Source organism: Anas acuta, chromosome 1 (assembly GCF_963932015.1).
Source record: "Anas acuta chromosome 1, bAnaAcu1.1, whole genome shotgun sequence".
NCBI classification, from domain to species: domain Eukaryota; kingdom Metazoa; phylum Chordata; class Aves; order Anseriformes; family Anatidae; genus Anas; species Anas acuta.
The window spans coordinates 143,769,673-143,795,548 of record NC_088979.1 but is presented as its reverse complement, the minus strand read 5'-3'; the positions used below and the strand labels follow the sequence as shown (position 1 = coordinate 143,795,548).

Sequence of the window (25,876 nt, the reverse complement as noted above, 5' to 3'; positions counted from 1 at the left end):
CGGCGCAGGCCCCGTTACCATGGCAACCACAGGGCCGCCGAGGGCGGGGCGAGGCTTCGGGGATGCAGTGCGCACGCGCAGTGCCGCTTCCGCCCTCATCCCGTCCCCCTGCCCGGTATCTCCGGGCCCGAGGGGGGGCGGGGTGCTGCGCATGCGCCCCGCGCCTCCCTCCCCCCCCCCCCGCACTCCCGCGTGGGTGTCGCGGAGCGGTGGGCAGGGGACCGGGGGGGCTCGGCTGCAAACCGGAAGCGGAAGCGCCGCGCGCCAGTAACCCGCTGCTCGCTCCCTGCCTCCCTCCGGCCGGGCGGCTGCTGCTGGCCCAACCGCCGCCGGGCCCCATCCGCCAACGGCCCCAACCGCCCCAACCGCCACCGGGCCCCGGCCCTGCCCGGCCCAGCCCAGCCCAGCCCCGCCCGCCCGGGGGAGGGGCTCCCGCCCGCCGCCGCCGCCGCCCTCGTTGCTGCCTGGAGGCGCTGCCGGCCCCTCGCCGCCTCGCCCGCGTCTCTTCCCTGCCCGGCGGCCGCGATGTCCGACAAAGAGTTCATGTGGGCCCTCAAAAACGGGGACCTGGATGAGGTGAAGGACTACGTGGCCAAGGTAGGGAGGCCCGGGCCGGCGGCGGGCTGCTGAGGGGCGGAGGAAGGGGTGCGCTGGGAGCCTTCAGGGGCCTCCCCGCGGCCGCCCGGGGGTCCGGCTGTGGCGGGCGGCGGCCGCAGCCCGTGCGGAGCTCGGTCTCTACGCGGATTTCCTGCGGGGCCGGGCATCGAGGCCGGGCTTCCCCTCCCCCTGCCGGCGGCCCGCTCCGTGTCTCTGCTTCCTCCTTTCCGCACCCGCAGCCCTGCGCCCCCCGCCGACCCCTGGGCCTGCTCCCCGGGGGGCTTGCTGCGAGTACGGGCAGCGTCGGGACTTGACAGGCAGTGCCTCGGTCCTGCCTCGCTGAGCTCATGTGGCTATGCATATGTGTGGCCTCGGCTTGGTTATCCTCTGCGTGCCTCAGGGCTTGTCCTTAATAGGGTGATGCTAAGCTGCCAGGTGTGTTGGGGCTTAATTCATTAACCTTCTGTCAAGTGTTTTGATATCTAGCTAGGGCAAGTGCTACAGGAACAGCAGACACCTGTGTAATGGCTGAAATAATCTTCACACACATCCTCATATTTGGAGTCTGGATTCCATCCTCGATTGCTTGCAGTTGTTAGTGAGTTCTGGGGGAAAAGAGCTTCTATCTAAAGACAAAATTCTGCTTCAGTCAGTCTGTAGTGTTCAGGAATATTTTGTCTACAAGCTTACATCAGAGCAGATGTTCACAGGCTCTTTGGTTTACATGTAATTTAGCTGTAATTATTTAGATCTCTGAACACACAAATGGTTGTCTTTGGGAACTCGATGCATGCTGACATACCTTCTGATGACTGAAGTTCTTCCTACTCCACTTGTCAGCTTTGGTTGAAAGTTACCCAAACTTGTAGCACTCTTGGCAGAAAGAAACATGTACAAGTACTTCCAGCTGCTTTAGTGCAAAGTCCAACAGCTTAGCTTGGATAGTCTTCTCTGACAATTTCAGCTAAGCTCCTGGACTTTGCATCAAAGTGGCTGTGTGCTCACATGCTCTGCTCTATCTGCAAAGTGCTAGAGGTAGTAATGAGGAGTAATATTATTATCCTGCTTCAGCCACTTGTTAATGATCACGTAGCTCTTTCTTTGTAATAAAGTTGAATGCTACATTGACGTGTTCTTATTTCCTCTCAGCTTTGAAGGCCTCCAAAATGTTTCAGTAGGAGATTTGGATTCCTGCTACAGCTCTTACAGGAATTACATATATGCATACCTAGAGAAATTGCTTCATGCTCGTTGGTAATGGATTCTTCTGTGTTTGTTGCTCACACAAAGAGTCTGGCAGTAGTCATCTTGAGTCAGTTTATATCCACAAGGTTGTTGCAATACTAGTTAGTAAGACGGTTTGTTTGAACGTTCTGACCCTTCCCAAATGGCTCTGCAGCTGATACAGCAAATGGATCACTCTTCATCTACTTCAGTATGAAGTCAAATATGGAAAGTTGTTTGAGCCAGGGTGGTGGATGATGTAGTGAAGATAAAGGGCATCTTCTGCCTGTGCTAATAAGTTAGAAACCTTTAAAAGAGAAATTTGGTTTAAGGTTAGACGATTACAATAAAAAACGCCTACAGTCCTTGAAACTTACATTTTGGAATGGTTTCTAATGTAGAAGGTGAATAAACTATGGGAATTTCTTTGTGGTCAAATCTCATTCATTCTTTTCCCTCACTTGCAAATAAGTCCTTTTTCCTCAGCTGTTAAGCATCCTACTTTCCAGTAAACCAAGAAATATAATGTTTTATTTTTCAGGCGCTATGTTTTCCTGACAGATGGTGGACAGGTAAACCTTTAGTGTGATTTCCTGTGGAAACTTAAAGAGCAAATTTTGGCTGACCTTATTCCTTGCTAATGGTTTGTTAATCTTTTTTTGGTCAATTTCTCATAAGTTTCACAGGGCAGTTGTTTCCAAAGGTATTTTTTTTTTTTTTAATGAAACTGAATGAAGTAAAGGGAGATCCTGTAGGGAGGAAAAGAGTGCAAGGGTGACAAAAGGGAGTTAAGGGAGTGCAGGAAAACTCTAGAAGCCTTCTGACTGTAAGAAAAGCGTCAGTTATTTCACCTTAGTTCCTAAATTAATGAACTATGTGAGGTCAAATCATGCTTTGATAGCTACAGTTCTCAGAAAAATATCTTCTCCATTCTGTGTGTTCTCTTTTTGAGTGTCTTGCTTAGCAGTTATGTAGTTTCTTCCTGCTGCTTTCCTGTTTTAAGTATGATTTAATGTTTTGGAATTTTGCTAGAATTATAAGCTTTGTAGTGGTAGAATTTCCTCTCCCAGCAATGTGGGAGGCAGTCTTACATCTTACAGTCTTCACCTTCCTAAATTTCTAACTTTCCTATCTGTTTTCCTGGACCTTTTGACTTCCAGCTTTTTTTTTTTTTTAAGTTCTTGTTCTAGTGTTATTTTCCCATTACTTGAATGGATACAAAACAGCTTATAATTGTGTGGTTTTGCTGCCAATTACATCATAAAGTTTTTTGACCTTTGATTTTGTTCAGTATCTGAGTGGTAGGTCTTGAAGTGGTAACCAAATGACCGCTTGTGATTTAAAAATAATAGTATAAAAGGGCGTCATCAGTGAGGTTTTGAGGGTTGAACTCTTAATAATCATGTATTTTCTTCACTTGTGTGTTTTAAGCTACAAAGGTTTTGTATTTGGAATTATTAGCATTTCTTTTATTTCATCTCAGGTATGATTAGTAGGTATGGAGAAAACCGTAATCATTCAGATTCAGACATAAGTGAAACTCAAGATACGATGTGAAAACCTTTATTTTCAGTGGCATGGTTTGTTCTCTAGAGAAATTTTCTGCGACTTCAATGGTTCTTAGACAAGCAAAGGGTACAGAGGCAAAAGGAAGAGTCTCCATTTTCATTTTATGTGTTGTTTTTTTTTTTTTTTTTTCTGTGTGAAGAGATCTTGTGTTCTCTTAAGGATATTTTCTTCAGAAAGAACATGTTCTCACAAACAGTAGTTCTCATGGACGACGATGAAACAGGCAAATGCCACATAATATTTCCTTGTAACTTTGCAAAGAAGTTCTTAGTGGTTCCTATCTGTGTGTTTTGGAAGACAGCTTGCTTCTACTTGATAAAAATATGAAAGATGATTTGTATAGTTTTAAGAGTTCTGTGAGACTTCATTCTTTTATGTAGGAAATATTAGTCTCATCGTTTCTAAACTTGTAATCATGTTAACTTTTTATGGTAAATGTTAATTTCTACTGAAGTACAGCAGTTAGTGTGTTATGCTAGCTGATAAGTATAATGTCATCTATGTTTATGATGACTAGATTAAAAAGTATTTTTTACTGTTTGCTTTCTTTGATGTCTTCCTTTTGAATATAGCCAGCATATGTTGCCTTCAGAAGTATCTTTGTAGGGCTAGAATTGAAGGAATTCTGCGCTCTTCCCACATACATCCACTCAAATTTTTAAAATTCCACAAGAAAGCAGAAGCTTTCATATGAACAGATGAATCAAATGTGCACTCAAATGGGTGAGGAGGACCCACGCAGATTAGAGAAATTTGATTCCCTCAGGGGAGGGAACAGAGGGTAAAAAAGTACTGGTTAGAAGAAGAGCAGTCTATATTAAGCCTGCAGAACTTTTTATCGTGAGTGGTATTTGCGCTTTTCCCTTTCTTCATTCTCCTTCCCCATTAAAATGAAGTAAGTTATATAATTGCTTAAAAAGACTCCTCTTTTAACATGTACCTGTAAGTTTTCCAATTAGCAATAAGACTTCTCAGACTAAGTAGAATTTTCTCAAGATAAACTTGTATTTAGAAGAAAGAGGCTACAATAAATGTTGTTTTCCTGGAGTAATTTCACTTTCCATGGCTTAACTGAGAATTCCTCAATTCACGAGCTGCTGTAATCCCCTACATTGTTGCTTCTTAAACATAGCACTGCTTACAGATGAATTTGACCAATCAACTAACCTAATACTATAAGAAGATAGGACAGTCCCGGACTGGAAGTACCAGATTTTTGCTGCTAAGAGTACAGGGAGGTTGAAATGGTAGTAGGCTGAGAGTAGAATGTGTTTGGAAAACACATGCTGTGCTATGCTGGCCTAGTGGGCATTTCTGATGGGGAGTCTTCACTTTAACTTCTTAAAGAAAAGAGAGAAAAAAAAAAAAAGCTAGGAGACCCTCAATAATTCAAATGGTTGGAAAACAGAGCAACCACCTATACATCCTTCACAAAGTTGTTATGCTATAAAAATTCTTGCACTTTGGGATATAAAGATGTTTGATTGGATATTTTGTGAGAAATGGAGAGAAGTTGACTGCTGCAAAATTAACTGGAAACACTAAAGCAAAAAAACATAGTTCAGAAATTAGAAATACTCTTTTGTAAAAAGGACAGCAGTCAGAGGTATATTTAAAGTCTGAGTGTTGTGGAGGGGTAAGAGAAGAGACTTAAATATGTCTGGGAGAAAAATGATTAGCAGGGAGAAATAGTTTTTTTTTAACTTTTGATGACTAGCTTCTATTCTTTTGAATGTCAATTGATATTTCTACTCCTTCAGGAGCAAACTAAATGAAAACAAACACTTAAATAGCCACTACATATGGGTGGATTACTTCAGTTTGTTTAACCCTATTGCTAATGCACTGAAATCTACGTTAGTTGAATGTGTAGAGAATACTAAAGTGTAGTTCATTATTATGGCTATATTGACAGCCAGTTTGTATCTAGTATGGAAACAGTTGCTTGGCTTCAAAGTCTTGCTGTTTTAGAGTGAAGTGTAAATGCTCTGCGATAGTTGGGCAAGAACACATCAGGACTAGCACTGACCTGAAGCTGCTGGTCTGGGGCTATCCCCTGTAGAGCTGTTCAGATGCTTCTGTGATGTAGCTCCCCAGTGTTGTGCTAATACTTGCACTGTGTGGGTTTGTCTCTGTGGAGTATGCTAGGCCTTCTGTTCGTTTTCTCATGATTACTTTTGAGTATGCTGGAGTGTGATCACTTAAGATAGTATAACTAAGCAGTAAAACAAAACTGAAATTCGGTGTTCAGTTTGCTTTGTCAATTTGAATATAATAATCTAAATCTTTCAATTGTGAAACAAGACCATCATGCACTACTGAATGGTATAGAAGAGAGGCTGTTAGCAGGCTGCATGTTCGTGATAGTTCTTAACTAAATTGCCATGAATATACTAGAACAATTTTCTGAAATACATAGCGTGGCTGCTACTTTTTGGTAGTGAGTACAGTGAGATGTATGAGGTCAATGAAAACACCGTCCCAAGGTGGCTGATTAGCATCCCCAGTGGGATTCAAAAGAGTCTGAAGACATGTGACATGTCACAAATATTATTGGTTCATGCATTGGTTCTTTAAGTACTTGTATAGGAACATCAAGGAGTAACAAACTCACCTGGTACAAAGAGCATCTGTTTAGGAACGTATGCAGTGGGCTTTGGTTGCAAACTGATTTTCAAACTGGTCAATTTTTGAATGTCTAGTTCTTAATTCTTTTGGGCTACAGGTCAGAATCGTAGAATATCTCAAGTTGGAAGGGACCCATAAGGATCATTGAGTCCAACTGGTCAGCACTTACTGTTCATGTGTAGGAAACAGTTCTGGAGAACTAGCATTAAGATATCTGAAGTTTAGCAAAAGGGATGTTTTTGAAGTTGAATGTGTTGTCCCCACTGAATCTTACCAATTAAGATAACATTAAAAGGAAAAATAGGACAAGTATCAGGAAAGTCATACTGACTTAACAGAGAGTGAATCAGCCAAGAATAATATTTTCCAGGGGAAAATAGGGTCTATTAAAATATAAACTTGGCATTGTAGTGGAATGTATGACTCACTGACAGGATGGATGTCCCAGAATTCTCTGATCTGTCCATTTCATGAAGATATGGGTATAACTGATTCTGAAGCAATTTTCACCTGAAATATAAATGGAGACTTTAAGAACCTTAACATGTCTGGAACAGCTAATTATAGCGGTATCATTGATGTCAGGGCCTGTGATTGTTCTGTTCAATCAGCTGGGTTCTGCACCCTGAAGCTCTTGGTCACTTTAAGAGATTGCCAAAGTACGTGACCTATGTAAGAGTGTTTTTTCCCTGCACAAATTAAAAAATTCAGCTCTTTCTCATTTGTTTGTGTGGGCTATTATTATGTTGATGTGCTCATCCTGTATCTAATTGCTCTTTGAAAAAAAAAAAAAGACATCAAGACCAGTTTTTAATAAAGCATTGAATTTAAATGTTTGCTGCTGGAAATTTTTAATATATTCAATTCCACAAATGAAAGAAAATTGCCTCTGCTGTGGATAAAATATCTTTTGTCTGAGGTAGTCTCTAGCACATATATCACTAACTACAACACTATAAATTAGGAATATGTTATGAATAACAACCAGAGAATTCGGTGGTGTTCAGAAAATATTTACTTCTGGTACCACTGTATTTCTTCTTATCCTTCCTCATTCTAAGCCCATTTTTCCCTCCTCTATTCTTTTTTTTTTCCCTTTAAATCCATGTTTTTCAAGCCTAGGTTTTGTACTCTGATTTTGTTAGTTGTTGACTGCAACAGGAGGGCATATGGAAGATGAGCTAAGCTTTCTTAAAACCAAAGAGAAGAGTTTTGCAGTGGTCTGTATTATGTCTGCATTTGGAAGAATGGGTGGAAAGTTGTGTTAGCTGTGAAGGTTAGGCACTTGAATGTTGACTTGGATACCATGGAATGGGTGAGTCATGCAAGGCTCATGAGTAAAAATACTGAATGAGTAGAGCTTGTAGTAGTGTCAAAAAGCATAGGTAAGGAATCGGGACATGAAGGTCAAATAATCTACCCAAGTTTAAGGAGAACATACTGGACTCATAAATACAGGCTTTGCAAGTACAAGAATTCTTATGAGACTAAAAGTCTCTAAAGATGCATATAAAAGTCAGAAGAGAAAGTGGAGGAAAGATACAGAAAGCGGGGGGATGTATCAAATTATATTGCTTAAGTCGCATATTTATTTCTGTATGTGTCCCTGTGTTCTTAACATTTATGTTTTTTAATATTATGCTCGTTTCAGCTTCTGGATATGTGCCCAGACAGAAGTGTGAACGAAGTTACTTTTGCCTAATCTGCACACTTCCAAAGTTGAAGGTTTATATTAAGTTGTTCTTAACTTATCTTATTCTCCTAGCAAGAACTTTATCTGGGACATTATTTTTACCTGCCACCACCTTTCTGTGGAAAGAAGTAGTTGTTGCTTGGATATGAAGATCTGTTACTAAGACAAAAGTGTTAACTGGAATTAAGTGCCAATAAGTGATCAGCTAGTTATATAATGATTGTTTTTCTTCAAACTGCTGCTTCAGCAGTTTTAACTAATTTTTTTTCTCCCTTAGCTTGTGAGGATGGGCAGGTACAAATTAGCACAGCTCGTATTGAAGAGTTTGCAATTATTGCATGCTTGAGATGCTAGTAGTGGCTGAAGCCGATGCTAAAGCCTGTGTTGATTGCAGCCACCAATGGTAAATTCTGCAATCATACGGCAGAGAGGAGAGGGAAACAATGGTTTCCTTTCAGTGTTTAGGGGATTATTCTGGGGTGCTGTTCCATGCAGTGAAGGTCTGTAGCTCTCTGACTTGGAAAGTAATCAGTATTAATGAGTCCTGTTGAACAAGGTACTGTTCTTGTTCAATTGTTGGTTAGATTGGAAGGTACTTGTGTTTTCTTGTTGGATTTTTTTCCTTAAAAAAAAGTTTGTTCTGAAAGCAGCTGACCTCCTGATGAGGTAGAGCAGAAGGGGAAAGAGAAACATTATATTGTAAATTCACTATTATAATGTATATGCACTTGAATGTGACTTTAAATTAGTTCATGGGACTTGGATTTTAGTACTTTTTGACGCTTTGGCTGCTTTTATGGTCTTTGTGTTCTTTTATTAGTGTTTTATAGTTTGATGCAGATGTATAGTACAACACGGGTCATTGCATTTCTCTGAGTAAAGTATTTTTGTAGCTGCAACAAGAATTATAGTACAGTCTAGCTTTTTGTCTTTGCTTATATACATTTGCTGCAGCTTTTAGTGGTTACAGGCCAAAAGGGAAATGGTGAAATCATTTTACTTAGCCTCCAGCTACACTTTGAAAATCAAATAGAGTAATTGCATGCAGTGGCTAATAAGCTGAACAGACCAAAACATCAGTAGAAAGGTTTTCTGGAGATTTGCCTGTCATACTTCCAGATGAAGTTCAAAGAATATTCAGATGTGTATCTAATTACAGAGTCAGTATATAAAACAGAATCGTGTGCTCAAAGTTTCTTATGAGCTGAGATAAAGTCTTTATAATTATTGTTGAATGACTGATACTTTGTTTGCTCAAACTCCAGTAATTTATGAAGATTCTTTTTAACACACTTGTGGCCTATAAATTAGTGATTAGCTTCAGGGAGGAAAGTTGAGCTAGAAGGCCATTTGAGACAAAAGAGAAAGAGCTGTCTATAGAACAGTTATCATCAGCATCTCTCTTCTAAACGGATTTCTTAACAATGCTATGAATATAAATACTGTAATACTGTAGGCAGCAAGTGTTTAAAAAAGGTATTTGTTCAAAAGCACTTCCAATACTCAATTCAGGTAATGTAATTAGGAGGAGGAAGTTTCAAGTCCTATTTACCAAAAAAAAAAAAAAAAAGGAAGGGGAGGGGGCGTGGGCCAGGAGAGTTCCTTCCTGTGAAGTGAGATCTGCATTTCTGTTTGAGCACACCCTGTATAAAGAATTTTGCAGGATCCTTCATATTCAAGTAAGGCTTGGGATTATCGCTTCCTTGGATTCTTAACTTTTCAATACCTTCAATAGTATTACCTATCTCTTTCGGTAAGGAAGAGCTGTTATCATGGCTTACAAAAAAAAAAAAAATTTAGATTTGACCTGTAGTAAAGCATTATTTATGTTAGCTAAATTTACCTTGGGCATAGCAGCTCAACAAACAGTATATACACTTACGGTCAAGGTTTTTATTTTAGGAAACCTAATTCATGAAAAAGATCAAAGGTTTCTTTAACAAGTGTAATATCTCTATTGGTATATTTTAATAAAAAAAAAAAAAAAAAACATTGCCATAAAGTTTAATACCCCAAGTATAAGTGGTTTACAAAGGCATTCTGTGAATGTTATACACGTTTTCATGCTGCATAGTATGTATTTCATGGATTTATGGTTCAGCATTTATTTCATGCACTTAAAAATAGCTTTTCTGATCAAATTTTTACTTCCATTGCATTGTGTTTTTTCATGATTTCATTTCATGAATTATTTAACCAAAAGTCAGTGTTAATTATCAGAGCTTTTGAAACTCTATTATTAATACTGCTTTTTATATTTTATGTATTTTTATACATTTCTGTATGAAGGCAATGTAAACTCAACATGTAGGCATTATTTTTCTCTGCTAATGAGATACAAATACTTGTAAATAAGCTAAGCTAAACTTTGTTGCTTTGGGTTTGACAGAACATTTGATCTTGCTTTGGACATATCCTTTCTTTATATTCTGGAGAAGGAAGTCATGCATTTGATGTCTAGCCCAAATTATAAAGATTAAATTTGGTACCTTTTAAACTACAGCAATTAATTCTGGAAGATGTACTTGTTTTCCCACTTAGCCTGTCATATCTTCATGGTGGAGTATGACCTTAACTTTGAGAACTCAGGATTGTTGTCATGTTCTTTTTTCTTAAATTATTGATAGTAGGTTTTAGATCAGACAGAAATCAAAATACTAAGCTGGCATCAGTGGAACCTGAAACTCAGTAGCTGGCCACCCCTACTGTTCTAGAAGGAAAACGGTAATTTCCTTTGCATTCTTTGGACAACATCATCAAAAACTTAAATACAGATGCTGATGTTGGTGCTCGTACAACAACTGAAAATGGTTTAATTCAGGGGTAGAAACTAAGTGGAAATTGGATAATTGCTTTTAGACTTTCATGACCTGGTTAACTTCTAGAGCAATGGTCTAATGATGGAAACTTCTTGAATGCTCTTATTGAATCTCTAAATGGTTTTATATTTTAACTTTGTGGTATCAGGAAAGGAGGTGAAGCATGTTATGCTGTTTTTTATCTGTCCAAGCTTGCTTTCAGAATACCATGACTAGATGATCTGATGTATTAAGCTTGAGTTAAAGTCATGTGAAACTACGTAAATGGGTATTTTGTAGGAGATTGTTCTGATTTGATAATGTCATCCTTTGTCAATCTGATAGTATAGTAGTGAATTACCTGCTTTCTGATTCAAATGTGGTTCCTGTCTTCTGTTTAGCAATCACCCTGGCACCCATGTGAGCTGGAATATTTTTCTTCTTGATACACCATTGAAATGGTAAATCTTCCAAATCAGATCAAAGTGCAGCAGTGTTAAAATATGGACTCCGGCCAATCACTTCTGGAGGGGAAAAAAAATATTTTTTTTTAAGGCCAGCTCAGCATTGCCTGTGAAAATGGACACTGCACTGTATTCCATGGATGCATAATTAACACATCTTTTCAGAGCAGACACTGGTTTTATGCCAAGTGAAGGCATACGGTGATAAGTTTTGGTTGTAATACCTTACAGATTGTTAAATGTTTTTATTTTGAGTTGTGTTCTCTGTATTCCAAATCAGGTCTGATAGAAAAGCCCTGGTTCTGTAACTAAAGCACTTTAATTTTAATTCCAAATTCTAACAATTTTTCTAAGCAAAGAAAAAGACTTAGTCATTCGTAGTTCATAGTTCTTTTCTATGGTTGGCATCCTGTAGACCTCTGCACCAAATCTTTTGTTAGGAGCAATAATACCTCTGTCTGCAGCAGCTTGTTCTGTCAGGATTAGTTGCTGCCATTACCCAGAGCTGTTACCTAACTAAAAGACAAGTACTTTTGGACAAAAAGTTTTAATAGGAATTCATAAAAGCTAAGAGAGTATGCAAAACTTTCCCTTATATTCTTGTTTCATCTTGCTTACTAATGCAAATATTGAGTAGTTTCCACTGTTTTTAACTCAAGTCGTAAACAGTTAAGGATTGAGGGGAGAGCAACTACTTTCAACAATGCAAATAGCTGATACACATCTACAAGGCTGGGATTGTAGCACATTTCTAGAAGCTCTTACTAGAAAACAGTAGGTTCATTTTTGTTCTGCAGAACAACTCTTTTATCAGGTTTGTTTGTCTTTAAAAATGCTGATAAAACAACAAATACAGATGGCTCAGTAGTGCAGTTTGTTTCTGGACTTGTCATTTTGACTGAGAGAAAGAGCTCCAGATTGCATTTGAATAAAGTGGATAAGCTAGATATTTGTTTACCACTAACAAAACCTGAAAAGTAGATTAGTATACAACCTTTTTGTTGCCTTAATCAAAAATAAATGGAAGAGTGCTTATAAAAGCGTCACTGAGTATTTTAAATACCATATAAAGATAGGCCAAGTCCAGCATCATGTTCAGAATTCATTTTCTTAACTTGTGTGGACCAAGTATTGGTCGTGCCATCAGCAGCTGAGGCATCTATTAAATCAGAACTACATACATCAGTGATAAAGTAGATACCTGTTCTAAACATTTGGACATCTACATTTGTTTGCTCTGGTCGTAGCACTTGCTGCAAAATGTCTACAGGAGAGCAGCTACCTCTCTTGATAAACCAGTGACTTTTATAGGGAACGTTATGCTGAAATTCTTTGAGTTGCAGTTTTCAGCTTGTTAAATACTGGAGCACAGATGGATGTTGTAAGGAAAACTAATAGGGAAAAAAAAGACTGGGTTAGATCCAGAGCAGCAATGAAAACTTCACTTGCTACTGATGTCTGCAGTTTCTTCCACAGATTTAACTTTCTGTATTTAAAAAGTCCACTTCTGAATACCTATTAACAGAATTTCACTTTTTGATAATTTTCTATGGGTTTTTGTGGAGACGCTTTTGCTGTTTATGTTGGTAAGATGCAAAAGATGGAGGTAAAGACGGTTTGTCCTAGATATTCCCCAAAGTGAACAGGGAAGTAAAACAGCAGCTGGGAGAGAATTACTTGTTGTTCCAGGTTATGACATTTTGAAGCAGAGAAATGAAAAATACAGCAGTAGCAAAAAGGCATTTTAAAATCTCCTATCATGAACACGAAGATTACCAGTAGAAAGGCTTAGCTAATGCATCTGCTTCCAGTCTTTAAACAAAACAACAACAAGCTTCTAGATCTTAAATTCTCTGAGTGGAAGCCAGTATCCCACACAATAAGTCTAGGTCACTTGCTTCTGTCTGACCACAGTTGTGTGTGGACCACTGCGACCACAACTGGAAAACTACTGGAATGATCAGCATTTGCTTAACCACTGAGCAGAAGCAGAAGTCTTCCTGTTGCAGGCTGAATGAGACAAGATTACATTAATTTATTTAGTGGACTGAAAATAGGTAATTTCTGAAGATATGAACATGTTAATGAAAATTTGGATCCTACACAAAATTGTTGCAGTTGCCATGGTAAACTGCCTACTTGCAGTTCCAATGAGTTGATTCCTTAGCCTTGGCAGGAACTTAATATTGGTTTTTAACTGAAGAAGTCTGCTTTAAAATCATAAACAAATCACAACACTTACTGTTTTTTACCCCTTCCCTTTTTCTCAAACTTTGAATTATCCGTTACTTAAATATTCACTATTTCTACTCTTAGGCTAAATATTGGCCGGAGCAACAAGGTTATTTTTCCTTGTGAACCAGAAGATAGAGACAAGAAAACTTGAGACTTGGTAATTTTGTTGAGTAGAATATAGGAAACTAGTTCCTCTTTAGGCCTTCTCTTTTGATAAGCTGTTTGCTATGTAGTTTTTGAACACAAGTCTGAGTGAATATGGGGACTTCATATCTTTTTGTCTGCTCTGCCCAGTTCTTAGTTCTACAATCCCAAAGTCATTGTATGTCAAGATTTTCTCTTATGGAATAAATGTATAAAAGTTTAAGCAATATTCTGCACTGACTTGTGTTATGAGCTGGTTGTTTTATTTTTCTTTCTAATAACAGTTGACAAGCTTGTGGAAACTGCATTAGGGTATGATTGTGATGAAATACAGAGCAGCTTACGAAATAGTTCTTGTCTGAAGTGCTAGACTAGTGATTCAGTTAGCTTCAGGCTTCTATTAGGACAGCTGATGTGAGGATATGCTTGCTGTAGCAATTCTGAACAGAGTTTCAGTAACAGATGCAGATATGCAACCTCTCTGCTTTACCCAGCAGAAACTGCTTCAGCCTCGTACTCCATTCCAGTTACTATGACAAAATCTCTAGAGAAAATGGTATAAACAGCTCAGGAGAAGAGACTAATTTGTTGTCCCTGCTGCTTCAAAGTGTTTTGAGGCAGGAAGTCATTTTAATTATAACACTTGAAAACTAGAAATAAGGCTTTGGGAAAAAGTCATTAGTCCTAAGTTATTGAATTCATTTTAAGGGTATTTCTATTGGTGATCTCCAAGGACCTCTGAAAGTGCTTGTGGATTTTGGCCAAATCGGTTTATATCGTGGCAGGAATGAAAACTGCTGTTTTAGACTATTCTGTAAGAGGAAAACATTCAGTTGAACTGCAGTGCTACTTGCAAAAACTTGAATGTTGTAGGGTCGCTGAACTGAAGGCCTACAACACAGACCAGGTGAATATTTTATATAGTGTAGTGAGCTCTGTACTTGATCTGGTGAGATCTGGTATTCTGTAAAAGAAAAAAAAAAAAAAGGCAAAGAAGCCTGACAGCATTATAGAAATATGCATTTTGGAACAATAGATGTCTGCAAATGCAGCTTTGAGTTGAGGTTAGCAGCATGTGAATCAGCTCAGTGGCAGTCATTAGGTGAGAACAAGGGTTACAAAATGGAAGGCCTCCCTCATGAGGGAGCCTGAAAGAAGAGCTTTCTCCATGTGGTTACGTGAGGAATCAGGGCTTTCTGTATGTAAGCCCCAGGAATGCTTCAGTAGTGAGGAAACTGAGGTAGTAGCTCTTGAGTTTTCAGTGATAAACCTCAGATTTTATGCTGGTAAATGGTAAAAGTGAATCCTCTTTGTTTGAATTCAGTGTTGAGTTTTAGTTTTGAATCTTTAGAGGAAGTTAATTGAAAACCAGGGTATTTGAGGCTTGCGTTCTGTGCTTAAGCAACTGAAAGCTGGAGGAAGTCATTAGAGAAGAGCTATAAAACTTTATTCCAGTCAAACAAGATGAGACTTCTGTTTTTGGTGGTGTTTGAGTATAGATGAGGCAATACTGCAGCCTGCACAAGTACAGAAGGTTAACATGCTTCAGGAGCCTTTCTTTGCATTCTGAGACCAACTGGTGACAGCATGAGAAACATTGAGTTGAGAGAGCCCTTTCCAGGGCTGTTACTTAGAAACAGCAAACACCTCAGTGGTCAGATAGTTGGAGGAATCTGTAACAGATAAGAGTTACATAGAAGGTGAAAATGAAATGGTCTACTGGAAGGAATGCAGAAACATTGCACAAATGTGCAGGGGGTGGAGGTATGAAAACTGAAGTTCAGCTGTAGTTGAAACTGTCAAGGAGTTTGAAGGGCACTAGTAGTATATTGATAACAAAAGGAAGATGTGGACCTACAGCTTAGTGGGGCCGAAAGCCTAGCAATAAAATACTAGAATGTGTTCAGAGGCAAGCGTTTGGGGGAAGTTTGTCTTTTTGTAGCAAGGGACAGAGAAGGTTGAGTAGAGGTGCACACAAAGTGTGAGAGATAACAGTTCAGCTGAGATGTGAAAAATTCCTGTTAGGTATAAGGGGAAAAATAGTTCAATATGAAGATGATCAAGCCCTGGAAAGGGCTGTGTAGAGAGCTTGTGGAATTCTCTATCCTCAGGGAGATGCATGGGTCTCAGCTGGGCAGTGTCCTGAGCAACCTGATCCTATTGGACCGATTTTGAGAAGATGTTGGATTAGATAACTCCCTGAGTTCTATTTCGGCCTTAAATAGTCTGTGATTCAATGAGTTAGTAAACTCACAAGCGTGTAATATTGAACTGTCCTTATATTTTTAGATTATTAGTCATGTCTCAGGAAGCGTGGTGTTTGAGTTTCCTCTCACTACCTCAAGTATTTATGACCTGTGGGTTAGTATAGCATCTTATGTTTTTAAGGGTAAAGCATGTAGAATAAGGACAAAAGCTTTTGCTTCACTTAATGATGTTTTTGAACTCATAGTGACTTCAGAACTTGTAGGATGATTGAAGAAAAAAAAAAGAATTTTTTTGGAGTTGTATTTGCCTTATACTTTGCCTTGTCCTTGAAGACCTTTAATCAAGGGGTTGACATCTGTGTTGCTGGAGAGGAAACTTTTGGATTAAATCAGTCACAGCTGAAAAATAACAGCAGTAAACATTTGAAAATACTATGAACATACAACTGAAATACAGGTTAGGCAGTGAACTTTGGCTTAAATTCTTAAAATACAGTTATGTTCTAAATAGAATTACAAAGATAGCTAAATGTATTTTTTATCTTCAGAGTAATGTGGGGATATTTTTTCAAAAAAGCCTTTTCCTATATAAATGAATTTGGGGGGGGGGAAAAGTCATACTGGGGAATGAGTCAGTTTACACCCCGTTATTCAAACTTTGAGGAAAAGGAAGGAGAGTAGTGGAGGAAGATGAATACACAGGAGTTACCTCATTGTGAGAAAGCAAGACTGTCAGCTAAACTCTGAAAATATGGCTAATGTTTTTTTCCAAGGTTTGGTTTGTAGAAACTTATTTTCCCTTCAGAAGATTGAGGACTGTGTCACTATTACGTGGTTTTAAAGCTTATGTTATCTATATTCTACCTAAAAGCATAAAACTTAGTCTTTCAGGCAATGGGTTAGGTGTGACTTCTGGTTGTAAGGAAAGACACTTCACTCGTTGGATACCAGCGTAACTTCTTTTGATGTGAAATGTGTCTTCAGATTGTATTCAAGAGCATAAATTACAGTTTAGTTCTGTTAGTTCCATTTTACAAAGTGTAAGTGAAATTGGGACACCTGACCATGGTATTCTTATTTAGAAGAGGATTTCTGGATTCAAAATATCACAAAATAAGAAGGATTTTACCTTTCAGTTAGAGGTCACCTCCATCACTTTTATTGGGAGTGTTAGAGCTTATTTAGTTACCTAATAGGAGTTTTCTTTAAAGACATATCATGAAGAACATAAAAAGCAGATGCTGTATGAAAACTCTCCAGTTTTCAATTTATTTTTTTTCCTGCATAAAATTTCTGGATGATTTTGTTTGTTGACACTATGCACTTGAAATTGCAAAATCTCACTAACATTGCATAAAGGAATGTTACATGTGATCCTTCCAATAATGTCACACACAACGATGTGGCAAGGGAACAAAAATGTAAAATAGCCGCATTTTTCTGTTCTCTTTTAGTATTTGCCTGTTGTTCCTACACCTGGAGAAAATAAATATTCAATAAATATTCAAAGCTTGAGATGCTGTTTTTCATAAATTGAAATCTAAATATGTTTTGCTACAGATATGTACAGTGAGATTGTTTTTGAAATGTTTGAAATTAAAAAAAAATAAATCTAGTCAATGGAACAAAGGCCTGTGGGAAAGATAGAAAAATATCACGTGCTTGAAAGTAGTGTTTGCAATATTCAATAAGATTTTTTTCTAAATTTCGTCTAGAGGATTTAAACTTCTCTTTGAAGTTATTGCTTTATATAAAACGTCAGTTATCTAACACTCTTAAGTATGGCCATCCTTTGTATGCAAAGAGATTGGGGTAATGAAATGGCTTGTATAGTCCATCTTTTACAAGGATAATCGAGTCTGGCATTACTCAGTAGTGCAGTACCTGTAGGGTGCTTTCCTGTATTTAAAGGACATCTGAGTGCGTGGAATCAGGTTTTCTTCATTAAAATTTCAAGGAAGGGAATGCGTGAAGTGGGGAGACAGTTATTTCTGCACGGTAGGGTAAGTACAGATGGGGATATGGAGTTGTTTCTAAATCTGAAAGAGCATTTTAATGCCATCAGAATTGCAGATACTGCTCTACTAATCCAGTTAACCTATGCAACAGGATTTAATGAGGTCACCAGTTTCAGTTTCTATTCCCGTAAAAGAACTGCAGTGTAAATCCAAGCGACTTATTTCTGTTGTGTTCAAGTGCCAAGTGGTGAATCAGATAAAGAAACAGATTCATTTGGAAAGATGAAATGATAAAGTTAATTCTAAGATTGATTAGTTGCTACACTGGATTCATTCTTCAGCTACTAATTTTGATGCAGGAGTGGAAAGCATCAAACTGTGACAACGAGTAGTGGTACTGTAACTGTTACACAAGAAGAAATGAGTGCTAAACTAATTGATGAGCTGAGATATTAAGAGCATGGCAGTAATGTTCTAGAGCAAAATTACTGGCAAACCACAATGCCCACATGAATAGCTGGTTCAGCCTCAGCTGGAGTGCCACTGCAAAGTAAGCCTGTGGTTGAAGCATTTGGAGTATGCTGTAGGGTTGCTTGAGTGGCACTAGATAAATTTGTTCTAGCTGAGCTGGCCTTAGGTATTGATGCTTTTGAAGCTGACAGGAACTGGGACAGGAGGGAGTTAGTGGGCAGAGCTAGATCAAGGGAGGTGTGGGAATGCAGTCTGTGTATCAGAGCCTACAGAAAATGTAAGGGCTGTTCTAGAGGGTAGCGTCAGTTTGTGGTTAAATAATTTGCCTGGAAAATAACGAGCATTAGAATATAATTTATGACTAAACTTGCTCATTTGTTGTTTCAATGAGCTAGTGCCATAATATTCATTAGAGGCAGGCAGTGAAATTTAAGTCATTATTATCACTTGGACTGCAAAAGCATAAAGAAACTTAGCAGAACTTATTCAAGGCAGCTGCTAAGGTGCAGACCCTTGCAGGTTATTCTGAAACATTCAGCAGGTATGATAGGAGAGCAGTGTGGTTGTACAGTGTACTCATCTCTGAAGTCTTAAATACAAAGAGTATGAAAAGTAGAAGTATGGGTGTTGAAACCCAAGAATAATGCAGAAGCTTTCCCAGGGTATGCAGGAATGGAACTAGAAAAGCCAAAGCTTCGCTGTAGTTAAAGTGGAAAAGGGCATAAGGCAGCCAGGGCTTTTGTGTAAGTACATGTATAGTGGCAAGAAAAGATGGAACAAGGAATGTCCTGGCTTGCAGATGACCTAGTTATGATATGATATGGGGGGGGGGATGGGGGAAATAAGAAAAAAGCTTAGATATTCCATGCAGTTCTTGCCTCTTTCTTTATAAGTAAGCTCTGCTGTCAGGCCTTGTGGGCTCCTATACCTAGCTTGGAGTCTGGGTTAGAAGCAGTCTTCTCTGTTTTGGTTAGAGTTAGGGATCACTTAAACTGGGCATCTACAAATCCGTGTGACTGACTGGTGGTGTGCGACCAGAAGCACTGACATCATTGAGGCCTTTTTGTCATCTTTCAACCGTGACCTGTCAGTCATGGCAAGGAATGATGCATTTTGCATGTTCCCATGCAAAAAAAAAAAAAAAGCATGTCATACTTATTTCCCAAAAGGGCAAGAAAGGAAGGCTGGTCAACCTCACTTCAGTCCTTGGTAAGTCTGTGTAGCACATCCTCCTGGATGGCTTTTTCAGACCCATTATAGTGGTTAGGAGCAGCCAGTACAGATTAACAAGGCCAAAACATGCCTGACCAACCTGATTGCTTTCTGTAATTTTTCTGATTTTTTTTCGTCATTCTTGATGGACATAGGGGAGGTTTCATTTGTATAAAATACAAAACTTTCACTATAGATAATTAAGCACTGGAACAGGGGTTTCAACCAATATCCTATGGATTTTAAGGCCTAACTAGACAGAGGTTTGGCAGCCTGGTTTTAATTCAGTGTGGACCCTACTTTAAGCAGGAATCTAGACAGGGACCTGAGTTCATTTCAACCTAAATGGTTCTGTCACTCTGGTTCAAGGGCTGCTGTACTTTTTGCGAGTTGGTCCGGAGTCTGATGCTATGTGGTATTTTCATCAATGACTGAAATGATGGAATGAAACGCCACTTGGGTCAGCAGATGACACCAGACTGAGGGGGAATTGGCTGATAACATGGGAAGTACAGATGCTGTTCAAAGGCAACCTCAAGAAGTTAGAGGAACATGTTGACAAAGCCTCAGATTTTAGCAAAGAGAAATACAGAGCCATTCTCTAGGAATGGAATAACTTTCATGTGCTAGTGCAAGTTTAGGATTAATTCACTCAGAAACAGCTTCCCAGGAAGAACACAGGCTGCATGCACTAAGTTTGCAGTGTGCCCTTTCATTGTTGAAGGCCACCTGCACACTGTACTGAGTAACAAGTCCAGTGTGTTTGAGAGAAGAGTCCAGCAAGTTTGACAGAAGCAGTTGTTTCCTTCTTGTCAACACCTCTGAGCCCACATCTGGAGTAGTGTGTTCAGCATGGTGTTCTTTGCAAGAGACACAAACTGGAGTGAGGACAGAGAAGAGCCATGTATTGGTGTTGAAGGGGGGGTTGGATTTTATGATATGAGGACAGCATTTCTTTAGCTTTAAGGGATGTTAGAAAATGGATTAATATCAGCTTTCTAGTATTAAATGGCAGGGATATAAAGAAGATGGAACTTGGCTCAGAGGTGCTCAGCTATGGGACAGGATGCAGTGGTCACAAAAGAAATTGATTGGACACAAGGGAGAAGATCCTTCACAGCAGCAGTGGTTAAGCACTGGAAAAGGTGGTGTAAAAGTCTCGAGTGCTTTTGTTTTTCAGCATTGAAGTGAACCAGGCCCCAAGCAATCTGATTAAACTTAAAGGATAGTTCTGCTTGGAGCAGGAAGGTTGTACTAAATGATCTCCTATGATTGCTGCTGACCTTACTTTTCCTGTGATTCTATTCTGTTACTTCTGACATCTAAGACTGTCATTCAGTATCTTGCACTAAACTGAGATTTTGCATTAAGCATGTTTCCTGAGTCCTTTGATAGAGGTTAGTGGGAGAACTAAGTTCAAGAGTAATTTGGACAGTACTCAATAAATTAGTTTGAACAGATCTTTGAGGATTTGATTCCACCACTACAGGAAGTTAACGTGATACTTGCTTTCATGATGAACCCTACTGTAAGCTATTTCAAAAGCAGAGAAGACTTTTTAAGTGTTAAGAACTGAGCTTTGAATTTTTATTTTCCTGTATTTTATTGAATGTTGGTAGATAGATTTCAATTAAAGTTGTTACTTAGTCTTTCTAAATGAATACTCTGTAGTTATAAGTGTATGTGAGTTTTCTAAGTAGGACGTAAGATGACTGTGTTGTAAACATCTCTTATTCTGTCTTGTGTAGTAACTGGAGATTCACAGAGAGGCTTTTCTTAACCTGTAATCAGATTTTAGTAGAAGGGATTAAAGTAGATACCTGTTAACTGCTGGTTCTCATGTTTCATGTGTTGAACCAGTTTTTAATGTTAGTAAGTAGTTGGTGCCTTAGGTCTTTGATCAGCAAAGAAAAACATTATTGATGTGGCTTACGCCAGACTTAATCTCAAACGTCTGACTAAGTGAACTCAATGTATTCTGGGAAGTTATTAAAAGAAGTGATTGTTTCCCTTTGCAAGGGCACATTCCTTTCCCCAAATTTGCACAAGCATTTGCACAATTGTCAGTGAATTTGTAGGTCCACTACAGAAAGTGGAAATAATTTTCCTTCAGGAGCAGTGTGGCCTTTGAGGGAAGGTATATTTTATTTTGAAGTCACTATGGCTCTTTTTCATTTTGATTTGTGTCCTTCAAAGTACCCTTATAACTATTAATCTTGTTTCTGCTGTGTTAGAGTCCAGAAGATGACAAAAATAATCTTATAAAGCTTTCTGCGAGAGCTGTTGGGATGCTTTTTGGCTAACATACATAAGAGATTACTTTCTGTGCTATTTCCAGTCTTGGCCTGTTAGCAGGGCTTGGCTGAGCTCTTCATCTCATTCTGTTGACATAATTAGCCATGTCTTCACCAGAGCTGCCTTAGAGAGGAGACCCAAGTCTTGACCTTACACTCCAACTTTCTTCATACCCTATGAAGATGTGAATTGGGATTTGGAGCTTGTTGCTATAGCTACAATACATAATTTCTTTGCAGTTATGAATATTTGAATTTTCTAGTACCCATTTGTGCAATTTGTAGACAATACTGTATAGATAAAACGTGTTAGCTGTGCAAAATATGGTCTGTCATGGCTGACCTCTCTGAAACTGAGAACCCATCTCCCTACAAGTCAACATCTCTACCTGGCTTACTAACCAGGATATTTCAAATGGAAGAAGAAGAAAATTCAATGTGGAGTGCTCATCGACTGAAGACAAAAATCAATACTCACAGGGCTGTATGTTTGAAGTTTAAAGGAGAACAGCATCTTGTTTAGATGATCTTTGACAACATTATCTAGGATGTTAGATATGTTCCACATCACTGTCTAGCCAAGTAAAAAGCTTATTGTTGCAGCTGTGGTGACTGCTGTCTTTGGCAGCAGCCTACTGCCAGTTTGAATCATGAGGGTTCAAGCAGTCTTTTGATGTTCCCATTTTATTGGTGATCTTATATGAAACTTACATGTGCAGACCTATTTAAGCACATAAATGCCAGCTGGTGTACATTAAGGTGGAAGCTTTATATCTTTAATTGAAATTCTGTTAAAAGCCATCATTTCCATGCCTAAAGGCACTTTCTCTGCGAAAGTGGAACTATAATGATATTTTTGAGTTTTCTAACAGTTGGTCTTTAATCCTAATAATTCTTGGGGGGTAAGGTTAAGGGTTTTTTTTATTTAGCCTGTAAAACTTTCATTGGAATGGTTTAATCACCTCCTGAAAGAGTTCACTTATTGTTTCCATGTGTATGGATAGAACTCTAGACCAGTTGTATCCACAGTGTTTTGATTATGCACCCCATCAGTGGAAAAAAATAAATAAATAAAATTGAACAAACACCACTAAGAGATTATAAGTTATATAAATGTACTACTTTTTTATTTATAAGTTATATACATGTACTACTGTGCTAATATATTATGCATGTAAGACCCAAAATAGAAATTAAAGGATGCGATAAGGATGAAATAAACAGTTTTTACACCTCAGTTATGGTGCAAAAAATGTCCTCCCCCCCCCCATTAGATTATCTTGCACACCCCTCCAGGCATGTGCGCCCCACTTCAGAAACTGTTGCTCTGTATCAATTGTGTGCTTTCTGATGTTCACATTCTATTAGCTGGGAATGCAGTATAAGCAGGTGATCTAAAAGCCAGAAATAAATTACCTAAGAAGAGTCCTGCAATTTTTGACGTTATAAACTGCATTTAGCACTACTAAATTTAAAACTACTTGTTACAGGATTTGATCCTTGTGTGTGAAGTGGATTGATTTGTTTTGTTTTTCTTTCCTACTTCTATATGTCTTAGACTAGGGATGGGGAAGGCCAAATGAAGCTTAATAATATCCAGTGGGCTTTTCACAGTATGGTGGCTTTTCACAAACATGAGAAAAAAAAAAGGATATTTGGCTTTGTTTATTACAGAACCTAGGAGTACATTTTTGTTCTTCAGTTTATTATTGTAAATGATAGTGTATCTTGGTTACGTTAATTCAGGCTGAAACATTTTAGTGCTATAGTTTGTGTTCGGGTGCTGCTAATACACTTCCTTAGTGCTCGTATTCAAATCCACATCATGTCTTTTGGGGATATCTTTGGAGACTACTTGCGAAGTACTTACCTATAAGCAAGCTTTAACAATCTCTAAAGGAATCCTAGAAAATTTGGTGTTTGAGTGATTAAGTTCATTGTCCAGCAGGATTTTTTCCTGCAACTGGCTTAGAAGAGCGCAGAAGAATGTTGTATATCCTTTCAAAAGAAAGATACCCTACAGTGTAAGCCAAGCAGCTGAACGTTTAGATGCTTAAAGGGGAGCTTTGGACTGTCTTAATCTTAACACAGTATGATTCTAAGGTACAAAACATCATTTTTGACCATGAACTTTCTGAATGTGAAGCTTTGCTATGTGATGTCCCAAGAGTTAACATTCATGACCCTCTCCCTTATTCCCTTATTTACCCTGTCTTCCCATGTGGCAGACATTAGATGCTTTAGAGCCTGTTTTTGGTGGTATCTGCATGCACGTGCTGTTCAAATTCCAGTTGTTTTTAAACTGATGAAAAGCGGTGTGGTGCAAATAAAAATCAGTAGAGCTTAACTCCCTATTCAAGCAAAGTATGCAGATTCCTTATGTGCTTTTCAGACTGATGAGAGGCTATTTGTATGCTGTTAGTGTACTGTGATCTGGATGAGTGTGGGGTTCTTTTGTTTTGTTTTGTTTTTTTAATTGGAACACAATTGTTAACATATCGCAGCCAATGATCTGTACTGAAAATTGGCAAAGTAAGGGAGAAGTTGCATCACAGGACTTGCATGGCAGTGAAGTTGTCAAAGATAATTAGACTTTCAGTAGCCTTACTAGTATCTTACATATTGTACTGTGAGTATCCACAGCTAAAGTAAAGCTGTGGTGGACTCTGTTTAGAGGTACATTCTTGCTGTTTTGAAAATTATAAATAATAGTTAAAGCTATGTAAAGTTAGTTAAAACTCTTCTAATGTTCAACGTGCTTCCTAAGCCCTAGTCATGTGTCTCAGGTCAGTAACAATACCACCTACAGGGATTTTTCTTTCATACTGCTTTGAAGCTCTCATGCTACTGAATGTTCTTGCAAAGTCCTGATTTCTGAAACCAGAAAATGCAGAGTATTCTATTTAAGCATGTTAAGTTAAACACTGTTGGGCTGCTTTTACGTTCATTGGGATTTATTATGGAAAGAGTCAAATAGTCTATTGGCAAGGAGAGGAGAATTCTGAACACCAGGCAAGGTGTTCTTGTTGACTGGCCTGTAGTACAAAGCTGTGACAATATAGAACATCAAGCACAGAATAAGATTTCCTTTTAATAGTCTACCCTTCCACTCTCAGAGCTGAGACGGGAGTAAGTGGACTGCAAAGGTCCTATAGAGAAATATGAATTGGTGCTGCAGCTGAAATTGTTTTGATTGTTTTTCTGTGGAGACACAAAACTTGAGGTAGGATGCTAAATTTAGCTGTGACCTGAAATACTAAGCTCACTTGCATAAACAAACAAGAGATTACCATATGGCCTGTCTGTATTTGGTGTTTAGTAACTTCTTATCATTGCTGAAGTGCATTAAATCAGTTTATCCTTAGTTGCACAACCTAAGATGAAGAAACAAAGCTAATTAAGCATTCACTGAATTAAATTTAATTTGTACCTTAAGGAATGCCTCAATCTACTATTATGAGGGGCATTAGAATATAACTTCCTGTGTCCTGATTTGATTAACTGCCTTCAGACCTTTTTGTGTCATATTACAGATTTGGTGGATGCTATTTATAAAAGAGTGAAGTTTTGTAATTGTGTTTTAGATTATGGATGGTCTGTGTTCACTTGCTAGTAGTTACGATGCTGACTTATTTCTGTACATGTAGCTTCTTAGCATGCAGCACCTCAGCATGTGTAAAAGCAGGGAAAGTAACTTACAGTAGCCAGATAACTAAGTTCCCAGGTAGGGGTAGGAGAAGCGAAAGAAGCAAACATGGGCATTTTCCACATACTATAATGACTTCTTGTTGTCAAGTTGCCTACTGCGCTTGGGCACTCACTAAACCTGAAATTCAATGTCGAAGGAGAAACTGAGGCTGTCATGTAGTTTTAAATGTGTAGGTGAAGAGAAAAATGAAATCAAGCACCTTAATTTTGATTTTTATTAGGCAATAACTTAAATATTTGGATGGAAGATTCTTCGATGTATTCGAAGTTGTTAGATTTTTTTTCAAGCTTTTTTGGTGCGATAACTTTAAATTTTGTTTATGTGTTTGTTTACACTGAAGGGTGAAGATGTCAATCGGACACTTGAAGGTGGGAGGAAGCCTCTTCACTATGCAGCAGACTGTGGACAGCTTGAGATTCTGGAATTTCTGCTATTGAAAGGAGCTGATATTAATGTACGTACATCAATTTACAAACAGTTTAGGGTCTCTTTTTCTCCCACATACGAGATAGGTATAAGTGCTTAAATGGTTACTGGAAGAATTGGATGGAACAGCAATTTGATTCATTTAAGAATGCCTGACAGGTATTCTCCTAAAGGTTAGAAACTTAAAATTACATTTGTTAAATGTTCTAACACTTTGAAACACATTAGAAAAAGCTGTTATGTACAA

The 25,876-nt window shown here is 38.6% G+C and overlaps 1 protein-coding gene across 1 annotated transcript in view; it reads left to right on the top strand.

Moving 5' to 3' along the window:
- Positions 1-221: 221 nt before the first annotated feature.
- Positions 222-25,876, top strand: part of MTPN (myotrophin) — a 42,839-nt gene continuing 17,184 nt past the window's right edge. The window contains exons 1-2 of the mRNA XM_068662653.1: positions 222-597; positions 25,544-25,657. Coding sequence (XP_068518754.1) covers positions 526-597; positions 25,544-25,657 — 186 coding nt within the window. The 5' untranslated portion in view covers positions 222-525. The remainder of the gene's footprint in view (positions 598-25,543; positions 25,658-25,876) is intronic.